Below are 27,220 nucleotides of genomic sequence, written 5' to 3' on the forward strand. Positions count from 1 at the left end.
CAAAGAAGCTGACCTTTAAGCAATCTAAGTAAAAACTGCAAAGAGTTGTGAAACACAAAACGTTGTGGTTTCCAGTTTTACATTTGAGGTTTGATGTTTTCATTTAATGGTATGAGAGATGGAGAAAGCACCAGTGCTGAAAAGTCCCTATTAAATCATATGTGGGCAAAGGTCAAGCACTCCAATTCACTGATACAATATACTGCAGATTCCTGCCTCACTGATGGGGAGCACAGGAAAAAGCGCTTGGGCAATAAAAGTATTAGAAGGGTAATTATTGTACGTGGTTGGGACTGCATTCTTGTGCACTGGGAAGAGGTTTTTACTGGCCCTGATGAATTTTAAAGCTGAGTATTGTTGAAAGCTGTTTTAATAGGAAATTGATTAGCTGAGTGTTTCATACAATAAATGGTGACAGTTTCATTGTTTGATGTCCAAAATAAATTCTTTTTATTCTTTAGTAGACAGAGTCATCGGTTTAAGATGGTCAGACAGCAGCAACATAATTATGAGTGAATGTGATGTCATGAACATCTGTAGCTTTGCTTTTGGAGCTTGTGACATCACACAATTTGACAATATTATTGCTTTGGAAGTTATTAACTTACTGTGTGTTGTAAAATATTTTCAGATGTATCTCAGAGACAAAGTTTACTTAAAATATTAGTATGTATTTTGTATAGGCCCAGTGGTTTGTTTTCTATCATTGTAATTATGCAATTGTTGGCTAAATTTTATTTTGAAAGTTAAAATGAACAGTCTTATTATTGTGATTGTTTTGGTTTTGAAACAGAAACGCAGTTTTCAAGAACAGATTTACAGAAAGGGATGCAGAAAGTTTATGTTGGTTTGCAGTGCACTTTCTACATTTCTTCATGAACAATATAAAGACAACTTAGCCATGTTGCATAAAAGCTTTCTAAACAGCTCATTAAAGCCAATTTTTTTCATGTCACAAAGGCGCATGTAGATAGGAAACAAAAACCAACTTACATGTAGAAATAAAATGATGGTATAGTTTTAAGTGTTAGCGATTTTGAAAAAGGACAATAGCTACAACTCTCACAGGCTCAGCAAAGAAGTCTGTGTGTGAAGGTGCCTGTAAGTTCTGAAGTATTGTTAGTGAACCAAGACAATTATTACTGTGATTTTCAAAGTTTAAAATCATACAAAAATTACAGGGCAACTGCTGACTTTGTAATCCCAGAAAGCAATGTCTTTAGAAGCTGGGAATCTCCGTTGATGAACTAGCCTCATTTCTGTACAGAAGTGAAAACCAGCTAAACTTAATGCTGGCCAGTCTACATACAGATTCAGTGGTGGTTTGAAAATGTGCCCGAAATGTAGGCACACTTAGCGGGACGGTATTTTTTTTTTTAAACAGTCGAGTACAGGCATTTCAGCAGTGACATTATTAACAGCGTCATTTTTCTCATTTAGTTTTGTCCTCAGGGGACACCGAACAGCTCCCCGAGGATGGGAAAAAAAAAATCCACAGTTATTTATTCATTTCAGTGAAAGGCAAAGCGCTGGCAATGGGGGGTGGGGAAGCTAACCCGTTGTGGATTTTGTAGTAGGGAAAAATTGCTACCCTAATTTGACAGTAGTAGTTTAAGGGCTGATAGAGCTGGGCATGATTTTGCAATTCCCATCAAGTGCAGGCAATTTCAGTACTTGTTGGTTGTTTATACATGTGTTGTTGAGTGGATTTTTGATGTTCTTGCTTGTGGATATAAAATCGTGTTTTCCAGGCTACACATGTATGATTTTTGTGGTTCATTTGGAAGAAGAAAAGGTCCCTGGGCATGGTGTAGTGGATACTTGCAGTCTTGCAGGCCTGTTTCCTGGGGTCAGGAGGTCATCTGTCTCTTTTGTATTTAGTTTTAAAATATTGATATTGGCCATGCAGCCAGGGTGTGTGGAATTGTTGAGCCACCCCTCTAGTCACATGCAAGAGCTAAAAAAAAAAAAAAAAAAAAGAGTCATCGAGTGTATTGAAAATGACAGCTTTGTTAAGCTCCAAGAACTTTTCCCTAAACTACTCAAGATTTACACCCTGTCACTGAATTTCTTTAGAAAGGAGAAGATTAAAAGGAAATCAATATTGGAAGACCCTTGAGATGTTATGCTCCTCTCTGGAGGTCAGTGAAAGGCTCCAATTGGGTAATACTGCTTACTTTTTCAAATATACAACTGAGTTTTGAAAAATCCAGTCACCTGAAGAACAGACACTCCAGCACTTCTTGAAATTAAACTGTCAGAAAAAAAACAAAAAACAAAAACTTTCCTCCTCTGTAAGATGGCAGGGAATAGGTGATCTAGGGAGGAGGTCTTTAGGGATTCTGAAATATCAGATTTTCCTGTTGCTACAGAAGGTTTTCACTTCTTTCTTCCAGCCAGATTTTGGGGTGAATGAAATTAGTTTAACTCTTTCAGTGAGTGTGAGAGAGAGAAGTTTAGGAGAGGTAAGTACCAGTCTCAAAAGTGTTTCGCCCACTTTGATAGCATCAGAAGCTTTTCAGAGATACTTTCAAACCACCCTTAATGCCATGGCACAGAAATGCTGGGTAAAAGGGAAAATGGCTAAAATACCATATGTACCTTCTCACTTCCTCCTCTTTTTTTCCTACCTGGTGTTTGAAAGATTGGCATTTCTGAAACCACAGACAGTGAAGTGTCCTGCTGAGAGAAGTCACGGTCTACCCCCTTCCCCCACCCCAGTCCCTCCTTACAAAAGGCTATCTTAAGAGTTCATCTTGAGAAGACTTGCAGTGTCCCTGGTATTGGCTGCACAAGAAGCAGAGTTCTGGGTGGGGTGAGGTTGAGGGGATGTCAGCCATTTCATCCATGGTTCCAAGGCCTAAGAAGACAGTCAAAGCCAAATCCACTGAGTACCCCATGTCTCTGTTGCTCATTTTTCCTCCCTTTGAGTTTCCCCTTCCTTTCTTATTTTCCTTTTTCTTGGAAACAAATCAAAACCCCCACCACCAAGTATCCTCCATGCTCATCCATAAGTGCCCTACAGACAGGGAGAGGTTTGAACCTCTAAGTGATAGGCCTGGGAGGCCCCAGACATCTTTAGGTCTCGGGGGTCTTACCTGGGTCTGTTGCTGCTTCATCACCCCTGGTGCTGCTGTAGCTTTTGTGGGCTCTTCTGTGTTAAGAGTTGTCTTTCATTCTTCTTTTCTAAGCTCGTGAGAAACTTTTGGAGGCGACCTAGTTTGGGTGGCAAAAGGAAAGGGTTTCTGTTGGTAAGGGAAACTAGTAAGGGAGGAGGGGTGGCGATGTCTGCAGACACTTGCCCAGGGCTCAGCACTGGGCCTCTTCTGCCAGGGGACAGCGGCTGGTTCTGGGATCTCTGGCTGAAACGGAGCACTTGCAGGGTGCCAAGATTTCACTGGGGGTGGTGTGGTGAGGAGGGAGGGAAGAAGGGAGGGAGGGAGAGAAAGAGAGATGGGAGCTTGATTTTTAAAGAGACCCCGAAATAATGGCTTCTGTAAGAGTCCAGGCATTCAAAGAGGTGTGTTCAAGGACAGGAGAGTATTCGTGCCAACGGGAATGTCTTTATGGTAAATTAACCCCGGTTAAATGGAATATTTGTTCAAAGGGAAACTCCAGTAGTTAAAGCTGGTATTATCAGTAGCGCTTCCACGCACCCACCCCCCACCCTTCAGACCTTGTAAGAGGGTGAGAAAAGGGATGCGGCAGAATGTGCAACACAAAGTGATGTTTTGGGCTTTTTTCTTTTTTTAAATCTAGGATGAGATTGCTTAAACATTTCTGAGAGAAATTAGTATTTATTCGGATTAACCCGTACTGTCACTTCATTTCTTTTATCTATAAAGACTGTCAACTTTATTCTGGCTTTTCAAAAGGAAGAAATGACCCACACAAAGGAAATTAACGTTGTCAGAACCCGGACTAGAGGATTCCGCTCCCAGTGGGGTGTGCCCTAAAGGGTTAACTCCGGGGGGTTTTCTAAATTTCCCCGACTTTACCTGTCTTCCAAGAACCAAAGCTCCCCCCTCCAACCCTGGCCTCCTCGACTCCCCCTCCTTCCCCACCGCCTTTCTTCTTTAGGCTCTTGCTTTACGGGGGCTGCAGCTGGTGGACTTGGCAGGCTCGCCTCATTAAGAGCGCTCTTTGAAAACGGACTGTGTTTGAGCATTTCCCTAATGAGGACAGGACGGGGTTAAAAAGTGACCATTTCATGGTTGACTTGAACCTGCCTACTTTTCTTGATGTGTCGTTGTGAAATGCTTGATGTGGATAACTCCCACTCGGTGAAGGAAAAAGTCACTAGTTCCTTCAAGTCCGCTGGTGGTGGTGGTGGTGGGGGGGGCGCGTAAGAAAGGGGTGGGAAGAGCGCAGAGAACGAGATAGGAGAAAGTTGAGGGGAAAAAATCGAGAGGAAGCAAGCGAGAAAGAGGAAAGGGGAATCAGGAGAACCTCCAAACGGCTCCAGAGCACAGCTGGAAGTGGGGGCGGCCCCGCCCCCGGGCTGGGGCCTTCGAGTGCCCTCCGGGGCCCCCGAGCTAGGTAGACGCGTAGCCCCTGGCACTCACTTTTCCTCTCTCCATTGTCTGCACAGCCTTTGCTTCCACCTCTTCCCCACCCACCCCTGGCCGAAAACCGGAATTTGGGGGGCGGAGTGTGTGTGTGTGTATGTGTGTGTGTGTATGTGTGTGTGTGCGCGCGCGCGCGCAGAAAGAGTGCGAGGCAAAGCGTCGGCCTCCACATCTCCGAAATCAAGTTCATTCACTCGGGGCCCGCGGCTCGCGGCGGGGTGAGGGCGGGGCCTCGCGCGGGAGCGAGGCGGGCGCGGCGGCCTCTGCAGGGCTCTAGAGACACACGCACCCCGCTCGCGCGCGCGCCCGCCCGCCCCGCAGCCCCAGGCGCGCTGCGGCCCCGCCCTGCCTGCACCCCGGCGGCGCGGGAGCCGCTTTCCGCCGGCGCCCCGGGCCCCGGGGAGGGGTGGGGATTGGGAGTGAGCCAGACGAGTCGCGGGAGGAGGACTAGAAGGAGGAGGGCGCAGGAGGCGGCGGCGCGGCCCGATCCTCCGGCTCCGAGCGAGGCCACGTGCACCGGGCACCCCCAAGGGAGGGCGGCAAACCGCGGCGAGGCGCGCCGCTTGTGCGGAGCTGCCCCGGGATGCGGGCCCGTGCTTGGGAGACCCCGGATGGGCCCCGTTCCCACCCGCGCCGGCGTGCCCCAACTATTTAAGTCCAAGTTCGTTCAGCCATCCCCCCTCCATCTCCCCCTTCTCCTTTCAGCCGGCGGAATCGGCGGACCGCGCCTGCCGCGGGTGCGAGAGTCGGCGCCCCAGTCTGGGCCCCGGGGCGGCCTGGGTGTGAGGGAATTTTCCATTCGTTCCTTTCTCGGGCCCAGTTCGGCTCAGGGCTTCTCTTAACTCGGAGGTTCCCGCGGCTTAAAGAGTCCGCAGCGAGCACCGAAATACCTTTTTCCAGGGCGGGTTTTCGGGGTGTGTACGTGTTGGGGGAAGGGCGCGGGACTTGCCCAAAGGGCGGAATGATCATTTATTTAAAATTAAAAAAAAAGTTGTGGTTCTATTGCAGTGGTATGAGAGCTTTAACAAATGAGTGAGAGAGAGAGGGAGAGAAGCAAGAGGAGGAGGAGGAGGAAGGTGGGGGGCGGGGGGTGTGGAGAGGCTGGTGCAAAAGGAATGCGCGTTTGCAGGAGGAGGAGTAAAGCGATGATTGTGTAATTAAATAATAAAACAATCCTTAAGTCTGATTTGGAGAGAGCTCGAGCGGGGTCCAGAGGGTGGAACCGGTGAATTTTTCAACTTCCAAGTTTTGCAACGAAAGAAAGCGAGAGAGGGAGGGGAAAAAAAAGAGCCCAGAGCAGAAAGAGAGGAGTTTGGAGCCGAGCGGGAGAGCGGGATTTATCGTTTGGGATTTTTCAGGAGCGCGTGCCGATACCCCCGGGCTCTGGGCAGCCGCGGCAGCAGCAGCAGCAGCCTCCTCGCTCGGCCGGGTCAGACGCGGGGCGAGGCGGGCGGCGGGCGGGCAGCCGGGCGTGGAGGAGTCGGCGCGGGCGGCGGCCGCTGCAGCCGGGGACCGCGCGCCGCGAACCTCTTCCGCCCGGGAGACCTGCGCTCGCGCCCCCTCCCTCACCCCGGCCTCTGCCGGCTCCCCCACCCACCCCGCCCCCACCCCGGCCCTCTCCCGCGCGCGCCCCGCCACCCGCGCGCACTCGCTCACGCTCCCCCCTCGCGCACACACATGGTCGGCTCGCGGCAAAGTTTCGCCTGCGATCGCCACTCCGGGATCCTGCCGCAGTGCTTGGGGCTGTAACCTTGAACTTTCCCAGCGCGGTGACACATTCTCCTCGCTCTCCCTCCCGCCCTCTCTCCTGCGCCCCCCTCCCCGCCTTTTTTAAAAAAGCATTTCACCACCAACCACCACCCCAATCCGACCCACACCGAACCTTCGCGCACCCCCTAGCCCCCAACAACAACAACAACAACAACAACAACAACTGCAAAACAGAAAACAAACCCCAAACCCAGGCGAAAAGCAGCCAGCACCGGCGGCGGCGGCGGCGGCCTCGGCGAGCACGGCCAGCGCGCTCGGACTGCAGGAGGGTTAAAAGTGTAGATTGGATTTCACCCCGGGAAATCTAGCACGCCGAGTGAACTTGAATCTTTGGCTATTTAAGGAGGACTGGGTTTGTTGTGAAGTTGCGGTGATCCAGCGCAGAGCCCTGTCCTGATTGATCGCATCGCGGGGCTCAGATGACTGTAAAATGAATAGATGAAATTCTTGCTTCTCGAAGATTTTCTTGGGCATCTCCGGGAAAGTGCGTTTTAAGGCGAAGTCATGATGTATTCTCCCATCTGTCTCACTCAGGTACATGTCTCAGTCGCTCTCTCGAGCTTTCTCTTTAGCTCGAAATGCCTTTGTTTTGTTGCTCTCGTCCGCGGACAACTAATGGTTTTAGTTAACCTCCGCACACCCCGGTAACCCAGCAGCAGAAGTGGTCCGGAGTTGCGGCGGGGTTTGCAGGGCGGCACCACAGCCGGCGAGCGGCCCCTAGCTCACAATCACCATGCGCGCCCAGCCCGGCACGCTGGGCACGGAAAGCGGGTGCCCGCGTGCTGCCAGAGCGGCTGGGCCGGGCGAGGCCGCCAGGGATGGGCAGGGCCCGGGCCCGCGAGAGCTAGCCCGCCTGCGGCCCCTGGAGTGCTTGCTGCGCCCCTGCCCAGGGTGTCTGCTGCCTCTTTTGGTTGCTTGCGCGCTGAGGTGGACTCCGGCTTTAGAGAAGCTTTGGGGGGCGGGGGGGGGTACTGAGCCTTAATAAACAAGCAGTGAACTTGGGCGAAGGGACTCCAGTAGGAGTCCTTGTGGGCGCCTCTGGACTCCGCTGCAGGCAGTGGGCGGGAGACGAAGCGAGTCGAAGGTTGTGGTCCGGGGACCATTCCTTTGCTTAATTTGGGGATCTGAAACTCTAGTCCATCGCGATCCGCACTTTGAGGTTTCCAGTGATCATGCCACAAAGGCGATCTAGACGTGGACTCGAGTTAGTTGGGATGAAAGTTAAAGGACTTTTAAAACATGCTCATTTTGTGGAGACCTGTTCATTTGACGATATTGGGGCGTAGGTTAGAAAGTAATGCTGGAAAAGTAAGGTCATTTTCAAAAATTCACTTTGAAAATTGTCCTAAGATTTCAGGTACAGTGTTATGAAATAAAATATTGGCTTTATACTTTTACAGGAACACAATTTACATAATTTTAAACCGATCGGTCAAATGGAAAAGTGGAGAGACGGAACAGACTTACCTGGGGGCGGCTTTCATCGCTGCCCGGCTAACTAAGCAACTGACGAACTAACTAAATATCTTAGCCTAGAGTTGTTATTTGAAGCAGTATTTTAAACCTCTAAAGGTGTGGGAGAGTTGACTGCAGCTTTTAGGAGGCTATGCCACGATTAGTAATTGATAACCATTTTCTTTGACATTGGCTTAAAAACTATAAATAGTTTAAGAAGTGTCCCCTAGTTTTAGGTGTGTTACAAGTTTTAAAAAATCCAGTATCATGATGATGCGTTTTTGTAATGGACAAATGATTAAGATTTCAATTGTATGACAATTAGAAGCCATTGTGATTCAAAAGGACTGAGGCATTCATAAATTGTGAATGAAGATGAAAACAATGATAAGGCTTATTCAGTGATTGGATACAGTCCTGTAGCTTTTTGGCTGACACATTTTTTATTGTTTATATTTTGTTTGGCATCTGAGTGTGATTAACTTAGATATGGCTATTTTCAGCAAATAAACATGCACTTTAATTTAACAAAACTGGAAAAGATGAGTTGCTGACCTATTTGTATTTTTAAGGCTGTGAATAATGGCCAGTAAATATGGTGATGAAACTGTTTCAGGTATAACGAATTGCCTTCAGTTGCAAAAGTTACCTTTCATATTACCCATCAGCAGGATTTTTTCCTCTTTCTGGTAAACCACATCCATTTGATATTATTTTTACATTATTGAAGCATAGTTCAAATAAAACAAATTGAGGTAAGCTTTTCACATGCAAAGTGCTGCACTACTTGCTCTCACCTGTGAATGATTGTTTTTCTGTATTGGTTCATATTGCCAGCATCGACTTTTCAGAAACATTGCTAGCGATTACATTGCATGTTTGGTTTCCTCTAGATATGAATCGAAAAGTCACTAGCTTTATCTAAATTTGTGTAAGTTAAAAATAATATTGTAGCATCGTGACATATGGAATATTAGGAGCATGTACAGTATAGTCATTCGACTGTCCTATTAGTATTCAGGGATACATACTTACCAGCACTAATTCATGATGACTGATATTCTCTACTGTTTTAATAATGTAAATCTAGGTTGACATATTGAAACTGTTTTGGGGATTTAAGGCCTAGATTAGAAGAAAAATTTTAGCTTTAAAATTCTCCCTTTAATATCTGTGTGACTTTATAGATAGTGTAAGGTGTTGCAGAAGTAGTATTAACAATGCTATTTTGATATCAGACCAGTAGTTTAGTTTTGTATTATAGGAACTTAATAGCTGTAGCAAAACATTTTTTAGGATTATGTAAATACAAAATAGAGAAACATTCTTAATTGATTGAAAACTTTGCAAAGTGCTTTCGTTGTTGCTATAAGATATCTAGGCTTTAGAAAGAAGTTTCAAAAGAGGCTATGGTTGATATTTATCAAAGTGTTATTCAAAATTATCAGTATATGGATGTAAATCTGTATTTTTACATCAGTATGAATCAGATGTAAAAAGAAAATTAAACATCATATAGGATTTTGTATTTGCTTTTGCTAAAAATAATGTAAACCCTTAATAATGTAACTTTCACTTGGAATGATTGTATTGAATTTTTTTTATTTCACTATTTTTCAGGTTCTGAAGGTACATTTATAAAAATGGTTTATTGTTAAATAGCAGTGCTCCAAGAACATCTAGTATTTACTCTTCTACCTCTATATTGGTCTAATTTTCCATCCCTTTCATGGAGACCACTGTTTTGTGAAGAAAAATAAATATTTCCAGTGGAATTATGACTATTTACTTTTATATTTGAAATTTGTAACTAGGTTGTTTATCAGTTTAGTTTAATAAAAGAAGTTTGAAAAGAGAAAGAATTACTGAATGCCAATGTGTTTTAATAAAAATTCTGCAAGAGCAAGGTGGCCTATTACCTTAGCATAGAGACATTAGATATTAGCTTACTTAAATGCTTTGCTTTCTTAAAAAAACAATTTTCATAGTTGTTTATAGTGTTATTGTGATAACCTATTAATTAGGACATTTGAATACCTTAATCATTTTTTTGATGAAGACAAGTTACTATGCTTCATATAGATGCCATTCAAAATCACTACAGATATATTACAACTCAGCATTAGAAAACAATCATACTTGGGAGATGGTACTTTAGTCATGTTAATACAAAAATACATGTGACTTATTGAAAAACTCTACTTACCATTTTTTGAGGATATCTTCGTGTCAGAAGTAAGCGTTTTACTTGAAAGGAATTCGCATAATAGTAAAGCCCTGAAAGATATTTGTAAGGCGACTGTGGACTCAGAAAGTTTGCTGCTTCTATTTATCAAAAGAAAAAAACTATGTTTTAAAACATTACTTGGCAGCATTGGCAACAAGCTAAAGGCAACCTTAAAAAAGCAGTCAGTGTTTTATGTGCGTTTGCTAAGAAATTCTAAGTTTAAGCCCTCAGTGTTGCATTTTGGTTGTTTAAAATAAGTTGTTCAGATTTTGAAATCTATTACATGATAGATGATTAGAAACTCAAACAAATGTGATCAAAGTTATATTTGAAGTCTTTATAAGAAAATGAAATGTTACTGAACATAGTACTTAAGGATAAAAGTACTTGAGAGTTACCACATTGCTTAGTATCTGTTAAAATAATACTGCATTTTAAAATAAAATAAATAAAATAATACTGCAAGGGTAGAGTGAGTGAGACAAAGCTCTTCCCATCGCATGTACTCTTTATGATTTCAAGGTTTTAGTTCGTGAGTATATATATGTGGGTTTTTAAATCATATCAATAAATCATAGGAGAAGTTAGATTATAGGAAGTGAGTTCCCAAAGCATGAGTCCACATTTCCTCGAGCAGGGTTTCCTCTTGCATATATTTCTAAGGGAGATAAACAAAGTTTTTGTAGTTACAGTGAACGCTGAAAGCATGGCATTAGAAAGTGTATGGAGATAGGGAGGTCTTATCATGGGCTGTGGTTGCTGTGAGCAGGGCTGCCTTCCCACACAAAGAACAGATTGTGGTTTAACTCTTTCCATGGCCTAGTTTAATGTGCTCGCATAGTAACTGAATTGTTCAAGTCTCTGCTGGAAACTACTGATCGGTTTAATGATTTCCTCTATGGCATTTGGTTATGCCTCATGCTGTGATGTAATCATCCACATTCTGTATTGTTATAAAATTTTGATTTAGGCTGATCCTGCTCTCGGAACATTTCATGGCAATATGTTAAAACACTTGAAAATTGCATTATTGATTGGATGGGATGTATAACTCTTCTGGATCCGAACTATAGACTGCGAACATGCCGCAATCTTTAACATTGAAACTGAATATGATCTTGAAAATGAATTCGTAACTCTGTGGGAGTTTGGGGGCATCTTCTTTGTTAGAGTCATTCATGATACTTTCATCATTTTTACCTGATGGAATTCATCAGACTGCTGATTAGATAGAATTTATTCCATATAGTTCAGGGTGACCAGTACTAGGCTGTCAATTCTAACTTGGGATATAAGTCGTTAGAGAAAGTTATTTTGCGGTTGAGGTGACGATACAGTCACGAGAAAAGTGGCCGTGGTGGAAGTTCTCATTTGTTTCAGATCTGGCCTCACTGCCCACTTACAGTGTGCACGCCCTGGATGTTAAGCTCTTTCTCGGAACAGTAACAGGCCTGAGCTTAGGAGACAGGTTCTACCTATGGCAGGAAGTAATGAAACACTGACTGCTTTGGGAAGTAGCTTGAAATAACTGTAGGTGCAGATTATCTGCCACTCCTAGCTGCCTGTCTGCCTTACAAAAGGCTTGGATGAAACAGGCAGGAAAGACACAGGAGCCTAAGGTGAACCACTTAATTCACTAGACGGGATCTCTCCACGTGCAGATTCACAAGCCCATGCATATGTGCACCCACAGCCCTGTCCGAGAATTCAGAAGTGTAGCAAATGAATTGTATTGATTCCACAAAAGCAGGGAGTGACCTGCAGTGCACTCCTGGTGTCACCCTGCCACCGCATGCAGAGACACAAAGAATGTAAAGTTGGTGCCAAGTTGCCATTTTTCATTGTTCACCTCAGATTGATTTTTAAGGGTTTTAGAATAATTGCCATACTCATGTGATCGGTTAAACAAATTAACTGACTCAGTGGGGCTTCAGATTCTATAGGAAGAGCTGCTGGAAGAACATCTGAGTCAATTCTGTTTTCAACTTTAGAAACTTTTATTTAAAAATGCAAGAGTGTGTCTGTGGATCTGTGAGAGAGTAAGAGCGTGCATGCGTGTATTTTTGTGTGTGTGTGTATATGTGTGTGTTGGGGGCTAGTGTTGCTGGTGGAGGGAGGGAATGTGCTGCTCCAAGTATGGAAACCTTCTGTTCAGGACACCGATACGACAAGCTGTGTCCTTTGCCCACTTTCCCTCACCGTATACCAGTTTCTCTAGTTACCACTCCTGGAATGGTGCTGTTTCAGTGTTGGAATGTTGGACGTTTGATAAGAAAATGGATCAAGTTTAATGGCGCATGCTCTTTGTGCCACCAGCAGCCTCTTGCTGAGAGCATGCTCCAAAAGCGGGAACTGTGTGGCATTACACTGAGCATCTATATGCTTTGTGTTTCTGTGCCACAGAGAAGAGAAATGAACTGTGCCATCGCTCCTGCCTTCTGAACAGCTCTGCTCCGATTAAAAAAAAAAAAAACTCACTGTGTTCTTTGTAAAATGGTACTGCTTAGTGTTAGTTGGTCAAGTAAATATTTAAATATTGAATTAGGTGCCAAGCACCTTGGTTGCTTACGTTTTAAAGAATATAGGATGCATGGTGGGAATGAGGGGGATGGGGCCAGAGTGGAAATACAAACATGAATCTTTATTCCTTTTTTTTTTTTTTTAGGAGGGAGAATCAACCTGTGAGTCTTGGTGGAAAAGGGGCAGCTTGGCATACTTTATTTTCTTCTGGTCCTGCTATTTTGATAATTTTAAATAAGAAAAGAATGTTATTTTTATGTGTAACTTCTGGTACTGAATTGGGAATGGGTTGTGGTCTGATGGTTTGGAGCCTTTACCAAACTAAACTGACCGTGTATGTCTTGTTTTTCCCCCTCATCTTCCACAGGATGAATTTCACCCATTCATCGAGGCACTACTTCCACACGTCCGTGCAATCGCCTATACTTGGTTCAACCTGCAGGCTCGGAAACGCAAGTACTTTAAAAAGCACGAGAAGCGAATGTCAAAAGATGAAGAAAGAGCAGTCAAAGATGAGCTTCTCAGCGAAAAGCCTGAAATCAAACAGAAGTGGGCATCCAGGCTCCTGGCCAAACTGCGCAAAGATATCCGCCAGGAGTACCGAGAGGACTTTGTGCTCACCGTGACTGGCAAGAAGCACCCGTGCTGTGTCTTATCCAATCCTGACCAGAAGGGTAAGATTAGGAGAATCGACTGCCTGCGACAGGCAGACAAAGTCTGGCGTCTGGATCTAGTCATGGTGATCCTGTTCAAAGGCATCCCCTTGGAAAGTACCGATGGAGAGCGGCTCATGAAATCCCCACATTGCACAAACCCAGCACTTTGTGTCCAGCCACATCATATCACAGTATCAGTTAAGGAGCTTGATTTGTTTTTGGCATACTACGTGCAGGAGCAAGGTAGGAGCAGATTGTTCTTTCTTCTAGCCTGGCACACATTGCCCGCAGACCCCACGCACAGAGCACCTGGCTTGGGTTAGATGGTCCTGGAGGCCCCTAGGTCTCTTGTTCACCTGATCTGGGGAGAGTGGCATGCCCCTATTCCTCCACTCGCTTGTCCACTGCCATGTGCAAGCCATGGAAATACACATGGAGCTTTCCTACCTGGATAGGCGTGGATATTTAAAGACCACAAAGAGATGCGTTTTCAGATGTCTTTGAAATGATACACCTTTTCAAAGACACAGAATAATCTGAAGACTATAGTTGATTACACTTTGCTCTTTGTCCTCGGCTACATTCTTTACATCTAGTCATCTTTTGCCAGTTTGAAAATGTAACTTGATTTATGAATAGTCAAACTGTTCTTTAACAGTCTTTGTATTAGCTTCCTAACGAGGTAGATGAACTTTGTTCACGAATCTAGTGCTACTGCACTGAAAAATAGAATGAACATTTCCTATTACAGAATGCTTAAGATAGCCAGTATCAGAAAGTATATCTTATGCAGACTTAGATTTATTTAATTTAAATATTTCTATCAACACCTACTTTTGATTGTGTAATATTCGCTGTAGATTAAACGGATTATAGGTCTTGTTTAAATAATTTATGTTCTAATATTCTCCCAGAGTGATTTGGGAACACTTAATACTGTCCGTTTACTTGAATGTAAATTCATGAAACTTACCAAGGAGAGAAGTCGCAGCTCTCCTTAGAGAACAAAAACAGAAAGTAGACTGGTTACGCTGGTTTAAAATAAATCTCAAGAAGAATGTAGAAACCGCATACCATACCTATTTTAAAAAATCCTTGATAAAGAGAGTGGGGTGAATGTTGCCTGAATAATTTAAAAATAGGTGATATTTTTTGCTGAGTGTTTTCTGGGCTCATGAAATATGTTTATTATTTTTATTTTTCTTAATATATTTTCTTTAAGGAGGTGAGAATTTCTTTACTTCAAATAAATTTATCGATATATATTGATGTGCTTGTATTAGCAACAGTCCATAGTAAAACATTAAAAAAAAATCTACTGAAAGTGGACTGTAGTTTAATCTACCATAGTTGGTGGTACATTTCTTAACTTGGCCAGGTGGTAGGGAAAGTGGCCTGCAGATAGCCAGGTGGCAGATGGTTATCTGATGTTTGTTATGTAAGTGTGGGATATAGTCAATTGTATGAACTTCATCATCCCAAAATATAAAATATCAGAGTTACTTTTGACTCAGAAATCTAGGTATTATTATGTGTTTTTTTTTCTTTACATTTCCTTGGTATAGTTTTAGAGATATGCTTAAAAGTTAGCTAAACATTTCTAGTTTGATTTTAAATAATGGTGCTTGAGATCATATATTTGGAAATATTCTTTTTTTAAATAAAAGACTGCATATACTATTTCTATATGTTTAAAAGTTAAAGTTGAAGTAATGATGGTTTGGGGAAAAAAGTGTTTTTTCCCTGTGTGTCCTAAAATAAAAACTCATTAGCACATGACACTTAATTTGATTGACAGCTGTCTAAGAGGTGACATTATAAGGTGGGCCGTATATATGTGTTGGATTGACTGTAAATGTGTTGTAACTCTGTCATGAAAGTCAAGACTGGAAGTAAAGTTTTAGAAAGTGGGTTATGTAACTTTTTAGTGCAGGGAGAGAAGATTTGCAAGCACCTCACTGCTGCTTGCATTTTAACTTGCTTGAAGGCTGTTCCTTGAGGTGTGCACACATGTACACTCACTCCTGGGGCAGGCGGCCAACTGTCTTAGTTGATGAACTGACAATAAAGAACATATCCTTTGGATCTGGGAAGATAGATTGAAGAAAGAAAAAATGCATAAATGCCTTCTGCATTAAACCATTGGTCGTGATAGTCATAAAGTTTTAAGTAACTCTTGGAGACCACATTTTCAGATAAAAAATTCATTTTGTTGTTGTTTTGAGTCTCATTTTGAAAACCTTTCATTATCTTACACTGCGCACCTAATTTATATCTTCTGTTACTTGTGAATACATCATATCTTTATAATATCTGATGGCGCTTTCTTTGAAAAAGTCACATCAAGATGCTTCTGTGTTTTCCCTTTAAAAAATTTTTTCCTTTGGTCAAATGTAGATTAATTACATATTTTTGTGGTGCGGTTGGTTGAAGAGGGCATTTTAAAAAACTAATCTGTAGTCAATCAGAGAGCTGCATATCTCCCATCGTGACTTTTTACTTCTCCTCTAAGTGCATGGAAACCCACTTAAGTCTATTTTATTAATCAGGTAAAGAAGTATAAAGAAAAACACAAGAGAAAATTCAGAAAAGAAAAATGTAATGTTTGCAAAGAATGAGCAACAGAATTACCTTTCCCCCCTTTTTTCTTTCTTTCCCCACTTCTAAACGACTGGGAGGAAAACATGAGAAAGAACAGAGAGAATGCCAAAGATGGTTGCCACTGGCACCAGGATTGGCATCGGACCCTCTTTGTTTAGCTCAGGATGCCTGTGATTTGTTAGTTGGCATCCGCATTGCAGTGTGGAGTGATGTTACAATATATTGACAATTTCCAGATCTAGAAATGTCAATAGTCCTCTTGGTTATTTACACAAGATCACAAACTGCATATCTTCTGGAGAATGAAATAAAGACCAGCAAATAATAAAGTTCATTGTTGACCAACTTCCTATGCTTTTTCCCTCTTTCTCTTTTGGTTCAACCCACACTTTTATTTATTTTTTTTTCATGCCCAGCAGCTTCAGTCTCATCTATTTTTTTGAAATGTGGAAAGAGTTACTATAGCTTTGACACAAGCTATAGTGCTACATCTGCATCTGATACAGTTTTGGGGAGAATGTATGCATTTTGAAATCATTTCTGATATATAGTTCATTAGACTTTTGCATCCCATGGCCGCAGGGCAGGATTTCCTTTAAAGCGAAATCTCTTTGTTATTCAGCCTCTCCTGTGCCTAGAGTCTGGTTGACCGCAATTTAGTCCATTTTTCTATTGCTCTATGTTTAGGAAAGAGTCATATTCAATATAGTCATTTATTAAATGATGCTACCCCCACTTTACCTAAAATACACACATCATGTGGGAGTCCCTGCATTTAAATCCATAAAATCATTTGACGGTATTGATTCAGAGGGCTGCGCTTCGGCTGTTTCGTTGCTACAAGAACCGCCATTTTGTTTGTGAAGTGCCAGGCGAGGGGGAAAAAAAAGGCAGACACTGTGCTGGATGCCAATAACGGTTGCCAGTGGCACCGAGGTTGGCATCAGACCCTCTTTGTCTAGTTGCTGAATGCCTTTGATTCGTTGGTTGGCATCCGCATTGCAGTGGGCACACTGGAAAGTTTTTGACAATCCCTGAATGAAAGCTGCTTGCTTGCTTGCTGCAGCAAACCTTAGCTGATAGAAAACCCTTCCTTTTATTTTAATTTTTTTCGGTTTCCTTTTTTCTTTTTAAGATGATGACCGATGAAAGGAAAAAAGCTCTAATGTGTCCTCTATTTTTCCCAAGATATTAAAGATGTCCAATGATTCTTGGGCAGGTGCTACCTATTCCCCATATTGTCTTTGTTATTGCCTTCTTGAAAGCAAAGCAAAAAAAAAAAAACAAAAAAACAACAAAAAAACAAAAACCAGGCAGGCCTTGCACAGGACACCTTCTCGGGACAGAAGTGTACTGTAGGATGCCTGGTGTGCTCTGGGAAGGGTGTGGAGGGCTAGCTGGCTGCAGTGACATGGAATGCACTTGCCAGGACTGACTGTGGCAGTCACATCACTGCTTATTTCTTAGGCAATTTCTAGTTCCTTCAGTTTCTACACTTCCAAATTTTATAGTAAGCCATTGAGAGGACATTTGTTTTTTTTCTAGTTATGTGTAGTAAGTAGTAATGTGTAACAGTGTAAATGCTAAAAAAAAAAAAAATAAGAAATGAGAGAACCTTCGTGAGGAAACATGACACCAGGAAGACCAACAAAAAGGCCAAAATAATTTTGGTTGAAGTTTCTCGGATAGTTTGCCTGAACATTGATTTCCAGTTAACCATATTTATCTCATTAATTAATCAGAAGGATTAGCAGGCTGCACAGAAGGAAGTCTGGCCTGTGGAAGCCTTGAGTAGCCAGTCTGTGTCCTGTCTGAAGGGGAAAAAGGCAGGGAGGGGTGGGCAAGGTGGGCTGGGCTTTCTCGGAGGGAAGAGCTTCGAAGAAAGAAGTTTCGAGATCTCAAGAGAGAGTAACTGTTGTCATGAATTTGCCAGATTCGAGTTTCAACTCAGCCTGACTGGTTTTTGAACTGTACTTTGCACTCCTGTTAAACATGTTTTGGAGTGCTAGAGAGATGCCCGGAACCTTATGGCTCTCATGAGAGAAGAGTTTCCGTTTTAGCTTGGTGGAATCCTTAAAATTGTGGATGGCAACTTCTGTTGTTTTATTGGTAAATGATATGATAATCAACGTACATTTTGAAGTTGTGAAAAAATGTGACTTGTTTACAGGGGGAGTTGTAATCATTATTATTGTGTTTGAAACAGAATCCTTCCCGGTTGTCACATATTATTAGAGAAGAAGCTAATGCTAACAATTGTCTTCCTCCCTCAGTTACTGACTTTGAGAATTCTTTGGGGGTAACAATTGTTATTTTTTTAATGAAAAGCTTAAGTAGATAATTGTTTGCAAGTTGACAGCATATTTTACCATTTTAATAAATTTTGCTTCATTTGCAGATATTTCCCACTACAGGGAAAATGAAGCTTTCATAATTTGTTAACATGAGGCTGCTCTCCAGGATGATTTGGTGTGCTTACATTGTGAAATGCTCAGAAAGCATGACGTTTGTATGCATGTTTGATTTAGGGGAACCCTGTTAAGTTTTCGCATCTAGAATCCTGTCCTTGACTGAACTCATGAACTCTGTGCACGTTTGTTTGCATTCTGGCTCTCGCACAATTCGCCAGATAAAGAAGGGCTCTTACTGGCATGTCTTGCTCCTAGGCTTAATGAGACCTTTGTGGGAACACATATTGTAAGATAAGATACTTAGCAATTTTCTCGCTGATAAGGAGAAAACACAATCCGAGAGGCCAGAAGTTCGCCCTCTTGGCCATGATGTTCCCGCCCTAAGATAGTTTTGCTGGACAGTTCAGGAGTTAAACTCTGAGGCCCCAGTTGCCAGTTGGGAAAGCTTGGCATCTGTGTTCTGATGTGGCAAACTAAGCTCTTGCATTGCTCTTCATATGATCTCACTTTTCAAAGGGAAAGGGGAGAGAGAGAGAAATAGAGAAAGAAATGGAGGGAGGGAGAGAGAGGTATGGTATTTGTTGTATCAATTATGATTTTTAGGTATTTAAAAAGTAGATGACCATCCAGTTTCTGGAGGCAGCAAAGATCAATAAAACACCCTGTCGACAGCTTTAGGTGTCTCTCCCCACCTTATTCCTTCTCACCATAAACACAGCACTGCATATCTTGTAATAAAAAAAAAATTTTCAACTAGATTATGTGTTTAGATTTTTAGATTTAGTGCACTCTGCTTCTTGGGTGGGAAAATAACTCCGTATGCAAAGGAACCAAAATGATGTTCATTTTTCAGGAATACTGGTTATTTGAAACAGTGCAATAACAGGAGATGATGGTTAGGTCTTCCAGAGGGTGCTTCCTAACAGATAAAGAATGAGTGCCTATGGGCCCAGCTGGGCAGGAGCCACTGAAGGAGGCCTTGGCTTCAGGCTTCAGTTCTTGAAAGTTTCTGTTTTATAAGTGGTGTCTGAGAGGTCTGTCCACCCATAGGTGTACTATAGATTTCATAGGGTTTTTTATTTACTTTCTCATTCTTCCCTAAATTTGGAATTTACGAGGAAACTGCCAAAAGGAAATTAAAGTTTTAATCCACCATTAACTTTTTCCTCTTAAGTTTGGCACTATAATTTGGAACAACAATCCAAGATATCTACCTAGTAATGTCTGTCTCCTCATAAACTTTCATTCTGCTCGATTGAACTGAAAAACTAGACCAATGGGCTTAAGAAACTGTTTTATGACACTCTGACTCTTGCCATCCCTGCCGACCAGTTGGAATTTCAGCCCCTGAAGAGGGAGGGACTCAGTGAGAAGCTGAGCCACAATTATCTGGAGCTGTTAAAAGTTGAGAGAAGTTTTCTGTCATCTCAGTGGCTTACATGCTAACCGACTTTATAATCTGAGGGCTCATTACTGCTTTGTTGGAAGGTTAAGGTTTTTAGAGAGTGGAAATAGCCTATGAGTTGCTCCTTAAAATAGGGAATTCCTACATACCTGAAAAAGATAGGCAAAGGCAAGGGTGATCCCTGGGTCTGAAACTGACTTTGGGTGGAAGCGTCTCTTCAGCTGATGAAAGAGTGGATTTTCTAGTTTGAAGTTGAAGAAAGTTTGACTTGTGACACTCGAGGAGTCTGTTAGTCTGTTTGCTGTGACAGAGAAAATGATCAGTTGATGTTGTGTTCAAAGCAAAGTTTTCCAGCCTTTCTTCCTTCCGTCCTTGTGTCAGAGGAATAATTTTAGAAATCTCAGAGAACTAGTGGTTATGTGATGGGAAACGCGCGTTCGGTAGCACTCCTCTACGCCAAGCAGAGCCAGAGGGGAGCTTCCTCTTCAAGCTCACTTTTTCTCCGGCAATGTGGTGTGTCATCTCATTTTAAAATACATTCTTGGGTCCTTGAACTCTAATGATGTGATGTGGTTAATTTCACTGAATTCTGTTGTTGGGATTTAGCATAGAGAATAAATCACTGCACTGCAGAGAACTTGCGAACGTTAAGTGCGTGTCTTGGAGGAAGGAGTCTGTGGGATTAGTTTGTGTTAGACTGGATGTTACAGGATGTGAGGCTAATGGGACTTGAATGCTTGGGCATTTTGGTTGTTATATTATTCAGAAAATTGGAATAAATGACCACCAGTTAACCAATGAGGTGAAAAGACCTTGAGGCTGAATTGAAGGCCACACATACAAGAAAAAAAAATCTTCAGAAATTTATATCAAGCAATGTTCTAAGAGTGGAATGCAAATTATTCTTGCACATAAATATATTGTATATAATAAAACAGTTAGATACACATATTCTCACTGTTTATGATGATAGTTTAAACAGGATAGCATTGATGAATCACAGATGAATTAAAGAACTCTGAATAAAGACTATATAATTGAAAATATGGGGTGATGGATGAAGTAATTTTACTAGCTGAGAGTTGCCTGGAGGTTGTTTATTTTCAGAATCCCATTTTAAGGCAGTTCAGAGCATGTAGTAAGTTATGGATGAAGAACAAATCAGTTGAAAATGGGATTTGTTTAAACAAGCACAAAAAAGGAAAATAAGAATTGCCTTTGAGAAAAAATTCCTTAAATATATTGGAATTTTTAAAATTCAGGTTAGCTTCAACTCCATGTCTCAAAGTAGAAAATTCAGTAAATAGTATTGAATTGAATTATATAATACCTGTGTCTCCAACAAAACTGCACAAAAGCATTTAATAACCATCAGTTCATGTTGTGACACTACTATACTATGCAGCATGAAGCTGAAGACTTTTTATTTTAAGCTTCAGTTTTTCAAAACTCATATTGTAAAAAAGTACATGGAGAAAGTTACTGTTGTTAACAGGGAATGGTAGAGCTTAGGACAAAAATCTCATCATGGGCACAGATGTTAGGATGGTTATTTGAAATAGGGTATATTCTGTAATTCATGTGAGTAGGGGATTACATTTATGTCCATGTTAATAACACGAGTATGTCAATATGAAGTCTATGCCCCTCTGTTAGTGAATTCTAAAGTGTGAAAAATGTTCCTGCTTAGGACAACTTGTATTTTATTATTCTGACATCTGCAGTTTCTGGATGGATTACCTTAAATTTGCTATGCTATGTTAAAAGCCTTGTTTTATGAGGTCGGTCTCAGCTTCTGGCCTTGGTGTCAGGAACCCTGCTACGTGATGCAACTTGCCTTGTTAGGTTTAATTGACCAAAGCTGATGTGTTAAAACAATTCATTTGTGCTGTAACTTATGCCCTGGCTAAGTTGCTACCTGAATCCTTTGACCTTGACTTGTCTGGGTCATGAAATGGCTGCAAGCTGTTTGACCTTTCTATTGTGTAGTAATGTCACTGTTTCCTCTTATTCTTTTATGGTAATAGCTGACAAAAAGCCCCAGCCCTGACTTTACACCCCAGTGGATTCCAGGCGTCCCCTCCACAGCAGCCACGTCTTCTGTTTGACATGGTCTAGCTGTAGAAGTGACTTTCTTTTGTTTGCTGAGAGCGATGGGAACAAATTTGCAGCCCTCATTGCTCCAGGAAGTGGGGGATCTTTGGGCATTTAGAGAAATTTGAATTCCTTCTGCTTAGATGTTCAGTTTTCGTGTTTTATGATTATTCATATCACCGTTTACCTACCCCCTCTCTTCCGAGGTTGGCTTTTCAGCTTTTTATATTTATGGTTTCCTTAATAATTACTTTTCAACATTTTCAGCTGTTACAATAAAAATACTTTATTGTCACTATATAGGGTAAAACTGGTAAACTTAGTCATGCTTTGGGTTAGTGTAGGTCCTAAAATGACTGACTTTGAAACTTCACCTCTTAAACTTGTCTGGCATTGGAAAAAGCTGTATGCTAAACATGTAGGATTAGAACAAATTTTTAAGAACTGAGAGTCATGTTTTAACTTTATATAGTCCATCTTATAGTTTTAGGGGAGACCTATTCTTATGACTTAGATGGCTATATTTCAAAACATTAGTGAACCATTAGTAAATTTGAAGTTTTTCTTTCTTTGGGGACATTTGCCAACATGTGAAATTCAATGTTTATTTCAACGAATATTAAATTTTTTCCCCCATCTTTATGAAACCCTCCTATGCAAAAATAGAGAATTTTACCTCTGTTCTCTTCCGAAGCAGTGAAATAATTTTATTTTTAAAATATTGGAAATGCCTTCTAAAATGTTAAAACACAGATATTTTTATCCTACCAAATTTTTCTTTGCCAAATACGACATTGTAGTTCATGATTTTTTTTCCTATATTTGCCAGATTAAATATTTAAAATCCAAGCTGTTACATCTTATTTTTAAATTATTAGAGGAAGAGAGGAAGTTTAAGTTAGAATGTGCATTTCCTTACTCGTGTGTCCCATACTGTTTATCCATGTGTGTGGAGACACTGGCAGATGGGAGACAGTGTGGCCCAGGCACTAGAACCTTGGGAAAAGGCGTGTGATTTTTCTATTCCCATTTTTAAAATATCTGAAATGGCAGGTGAGAAGGTTTTTCTTTTTCTTGATTCTTGCTGTTTTAAATGATTTTTTTTCCCCCAGGAATGTTCACAGAATCAAGGAATTTAAATGCTTTTCAGCATTGTGTTGATAATCCAGCATCCTCAGACCCAAGGAAGGAGGGTGAATGAAAAAATCTGGTTTTAGTCAAGAGCCTCAGTTTCTCTTTCCTGTCCCATAAAATCTAATCTAGACTTGAAAGCACCTCTCAGACCTTTCTGCTCATTCAGTGGTGTCTCAGCAGTAGAGCCAAAATAGAATTGAGTTGGGATGTGGTTAGTGGGCTAATCGGTCATATGCAGTGGGACTGTGGTACAAGAACAGTGGACCAGCCCCCAAGGGTTTAAAAAATGTCTGCGATTTCTTCCAGAAATCTGCCTCAGTTCCTCCAATGAAATGATTTATAACAGATCTCAGCTGCTGAGCTAAAGAGAGGAAGTTCCTGGATCTTGGGTAATTGATGTGTGTGTGTGTTTGTGTCTCGCAGAGTTGAAGTGAATGCAGAGGGAAAAAAAAGGACAGCTCAGATCTTGCGGGAAGGATGGTTCATTCATAGGTTGAAGGGTAAATAACATACCATTTAAAATATTCGGTTAGCTTTAGAATTTGGATTCCTTCAGAGTTGAGCATATCTCCCTTCTTCCTGGCTTTTAGTTTTCATAGAGCACAGGAAAATAAGTGCATTAATCAGACATTTCATTCTGGTTTTGATTCTACTCTTCATCAGCTTTAGTGACCTTGGCTAAGTCACTCAAGCTCCATGTGCCTTGGTTTTCTGTTTTGTAAAATGGGGTTAGGATGCCTACTTCACAGGACTGTTTTAGGGTTACATGAAGTAATTCACATAAGTAAAAGCTATAATGTTAGTAAGAGTAATGATTGCTCTATATAAAGCAACATGGCATAAGGTAGACACCTAGAGAAAATACCCAGCTGTGAAGAGAATGGGTTAGGCGTTGCTGCATGGGCTTGTCAGTTAGTTTGGGTGTATCTCAGGTGATAAGACATTCCAAGGAGAAAATGAAAGTCCTGAGTACAGTGGTGTGTATAGATATTTGTTAGTAGGTGCATGAGATTAACTAGTTGTGTGTGGGTTTTAGATTAGTTTAAATTAGAATTACTGTGTCAGAAAAGGCGATGGCATCCCACTCCAGTACTCTTGCCTGGAAAATCCATGGACGGAGGAGCCTGGTGGGCTGCAGTCCATGGGGTCGCGAAGAGTTGGACACGACTGAGCGACTTCCCTTTCACTTTTCCCTTTCATGCATTGGAGAAGGAAATGGCAACCCACTCCAGTGTTCTTGCCTGGAGAATCCCAGGGACAGGGGAGCCTGGTGGGCTGCCGTCTATGGGGTCACACAGAGTTGGACACAACTGAAGTGACTTAGCAGTAGCAGCAGCAGAATTAGTATATAGTTTCAGCAATCTTTTATGTCAGACTTACCAGACAGTTAATTTCTTGATCAATCTAGGAATCATTGAAAGGAAGGAGTTATTTTATTAGTAGCTGTTGGAGTAAATAACTTTGTGTCAGATGAAGGGTATCCTAGGAAGTTCTTGTATTGATAATTTATTGCACTCCAGTGAAAACGTAAGACTTGTGTGTGTGTGTGTGTGTGTGTGTGTGTGTGTGTGTGTGTGTGTGTGTGTATAATGAAATGGACACCAGCTGGGAGAACTCCACTTATGTTTTACAATTGGTGGGACGGAAGTGGTGATGATATGGACTGGGTTGTTCTTGAGGAAGAAGCTGCTGGGTTTTTAGACTGTTAGGTCTGAGACTGTCTTATTTAGAAATGATATCCACTTGGGTCAAAATTCACAATGCTTCATTAGTTACATGAATTGTTTTGACTTTCTTGCCACTGAAAATCCTCCTCCTTAAGTCAGTCTTTCTCACTCATCCTTTTTAGGGTGTTAAGAACATTAATTAAATAATCTTAAGGGGAAAAAAAGGTAATATTTCTTACTTAAAATGATGTCGCTTTTTCTGAGAACATCTGAAAGTCATGTAGGAAGTGGTTGAAACATTCTCTTCTTCTCAGATTTGGGATTAGCCTTTGAGTGTTGTGGTTCTGGTTGGTTGGATCTGGGTGGTCCTGAAATCTCTTTGATGGGCCAGATTTTTCTTGGGAAGCAGTCATGGTGCTTCTTTTCCATGGACTGTGGATTGCTTTCCTCAGTTACTTTGTACAGCAGGTTTGGAAAGTGGACAGTTTGCCCTTACCCGTAGTCTGTAGCTACAAGGGAAATACCTTAAATCACATGTCACACTGACGCAGTGCAAAAACTGATTCATATTTTTCTGTGAAGCATTTTATAATAATACTGAGGAGTTCTGACCAGGAGTTAATAGAAGTTCCCTCTCTGTTTGTTCGTCTGTTAAACAGTAACTGGGGTATGCAGAAAGTAGAATCAAAACATTGATTATCAGCTGGCTTAGATCCTGGCACATCATTTTTAATAATCTGTGTCCTGCCTCTTCTTTTTGAGAACTTACCTGGTATTCAGTTGCACTTCTGTTCAAAATCAAGAAGCGTGTATTTTAGTACATGACAAATGTACAACTCCAATTTTTTGACATATGTAAACTGGATTGCTGTTGATGGCAGAAGGATTTGGTATTTTGTCTTTCGACTTTGAAAAGCTTTGTTTGCACTTAGGATTTAAAGTTAATATGGACCTTAAATGGGAATGCATATATGATTCTTAAATATTGGTTGCCTTTTTTTAGCCTCATGGAGATGCTAACATGTTTCTTTAAATTTCCTGACGGTAAAGCATTAGTATTTTTGGTTAGACGTATAGTTATCATGTAACAGTGTCTGTTCTATTTGCAGTGTCCAAGTAAAGGAAAAGCTGCTTATAGTAATATGAGGATCACTGGTCTTACAATAATTAAATAGACTTGTTAGACTACATTAATCCCTTTTAGAACATTTGGAATGACTTCTTAGTACTAACAACACAGTATTAGGGCCTACAATTAATCTGCTTTTTGTATCCAACATTTGTATAATATAAAACGTGTATAGAGAAATATATTTTGACTTTAAAATGAGTTCATAGGAGGGCAAAATGAAATTATATTGAACTGTGAAGGAAGATGAATATGATTCTAAGTACTGATAAAATATGGAATTCATTTCAAGTTAGCATAGATTAATTTTTTTTTTTTTTTTTGGTGAAGACCTTTTTTGGGCTCTCAGAATCACTTTCCCCCTGAGTTCCAAGCTTTGTACATGACACACCAGATATGTACAACATGAAATGGAAGCATTTGTTCAACCTAATATCTAGGAGATATGTTAACTCTTTGTGAGTTGGTGTTTCTTGCTTGGTCTTTGCATTGATACAGCTATTTATTAACTCTGGAGAAAGTGAAGCAGACTCGATTTTAAAGTCTGGTCCAATCTTGTTCTGTGTTTCATAGAAATGGTTTAAGTCAAGGACAGACTCTGTACTCAGTATTCAAACAGCATTATTACGGATTGGTTAAAGGACTTATGAATTAGGATTGTGTTCACATCTTCTGTTGTGGAGGTCTCAGGAGGTATAATTTCCTCCTCGAGGTGGGTTCTCTTTTTGTTATGGAGTCTTTCACACCTAGGGATGTGAATTCAGCCTTGGGTATTGCAGTTACTGGGAAAAGATTTCTTGAAGGATGCAGTATTAGTGCAATTCTGGGGCAGATTGCAGGCGTGTGTACAGAGTACTATGGAAGCGCTGGAATTATTGAGTGGTTTGTAGCCATTTCAGACCATGTGCCTGGGACCAGCTAACACATTGTCAGGGAAAAACATGATGTAGCAACAATATTAGATCATGCAAATGAGACTACTGAATAGTAATAGTTATGGGCAATATTTTGGAAAACACTGATTAGTGACAGTTTTATTACAGCAAATGTATGTATCAAGTCCCCAGATTTCATTGTAATGCACTGAAAACAGATGTCAAAGTGTCCCAAACAGAATTTCATGGTTAATCTACATATTGCATGGAAAGTACAAACAAACCATTTAGAATTCTGTTATTTAATCCTTTTAGAAGGAATCAAAATATACAATTTAGATTTACTCCATTCTTTCTTTTAATTTCAGATTTTTTTTTCCTAGGGGCTGATGATAAATTATTTCTTTTCTTTGCTGTTTTCTTAAGATGCGTATGGGAGAAGACATATCTGCATATGGACTTGGTTTTACTTAATGTACTTTGAACTGTAGGTTTCTGAACATACGGTCTTTGCATTAAAAAAAAAAATTAGGCTCTAAATTATTTAGTGACCTGGTAATGAAATTACCTTCTTCTGTTCCTTTGTGTACTGATGTAGAGTTTCACTCTGTGCTACTTAGTGATTGAAGCAGACTGAAGCCAAAGAAAAGAAAATGGGTAGCCCTCCTTCCTGCAAGTACCTGGGGGATCTGGCACCTCTTCTTGACT

General features: G+C 41.2%; 1 protein-coding gene and 1 long non-coding RNA gene across 11 annotated transcripts in view; one reads left to right on the top strand and one right to left on the bottom strand.

Moving 5' to 3' along the window:
* On the bottom strand, positions 427 to 4,020 carry LOC102168346. The gene is made up of 3 exons (XR_310209.3): positions 3,099 to 4,020; positions 2,733 to 2,860; positions 427 to 1,957 (listed from the first exon to the last, which is right to left on the bottom strand). It is a non-coding gene; the product is annotated as an uncharacterized LOC102168346 (long non-coding RNA).
* NFIB (nuclear factor I B) overlaps positions 4,116 to 27,220 on the top strand; it is a 263,181-nt gene continuing 240,076 nt past the window's right edge. For 9 of the 10 annotated variants that reach the window (XM_005683657.3, XM_018051953.1, XM_018051954.1 and 6 more), the window contains exons 1-2: positions 6,218 to 6,872; positions 12,908 to 13,439. In XM_005683657.3, coding sequence (XP_005683714.1) covers positions 6,843 to 6,872; positions 12,908 to 13,439 — 562 coding nt within the window. In that variant the 5' untranslated portion in view covers positions 6,218 to 6,842. Of the gene's footprint in view, positions 4,540 to 6,217; positions 6,873 to 12,907; positions 13,440 to 27,220 lie in introns of those variants that run through there. The other variant, XM_018051952.1, reaches the window with a different exon arrangement.

This window comes from Capra hircus, chromosome 8, assembly GCF_001704415.2.
Source record: "Capra hircus breed San Clemente chromosome 8, ASM170441v1, whole genome shotgun sequence".
Lineage (NCBI taxonomy): Eukaryota > Metazoa > Chordata > Mammalia > Artiodactyla > Bovidae > Capra > Capra hircus.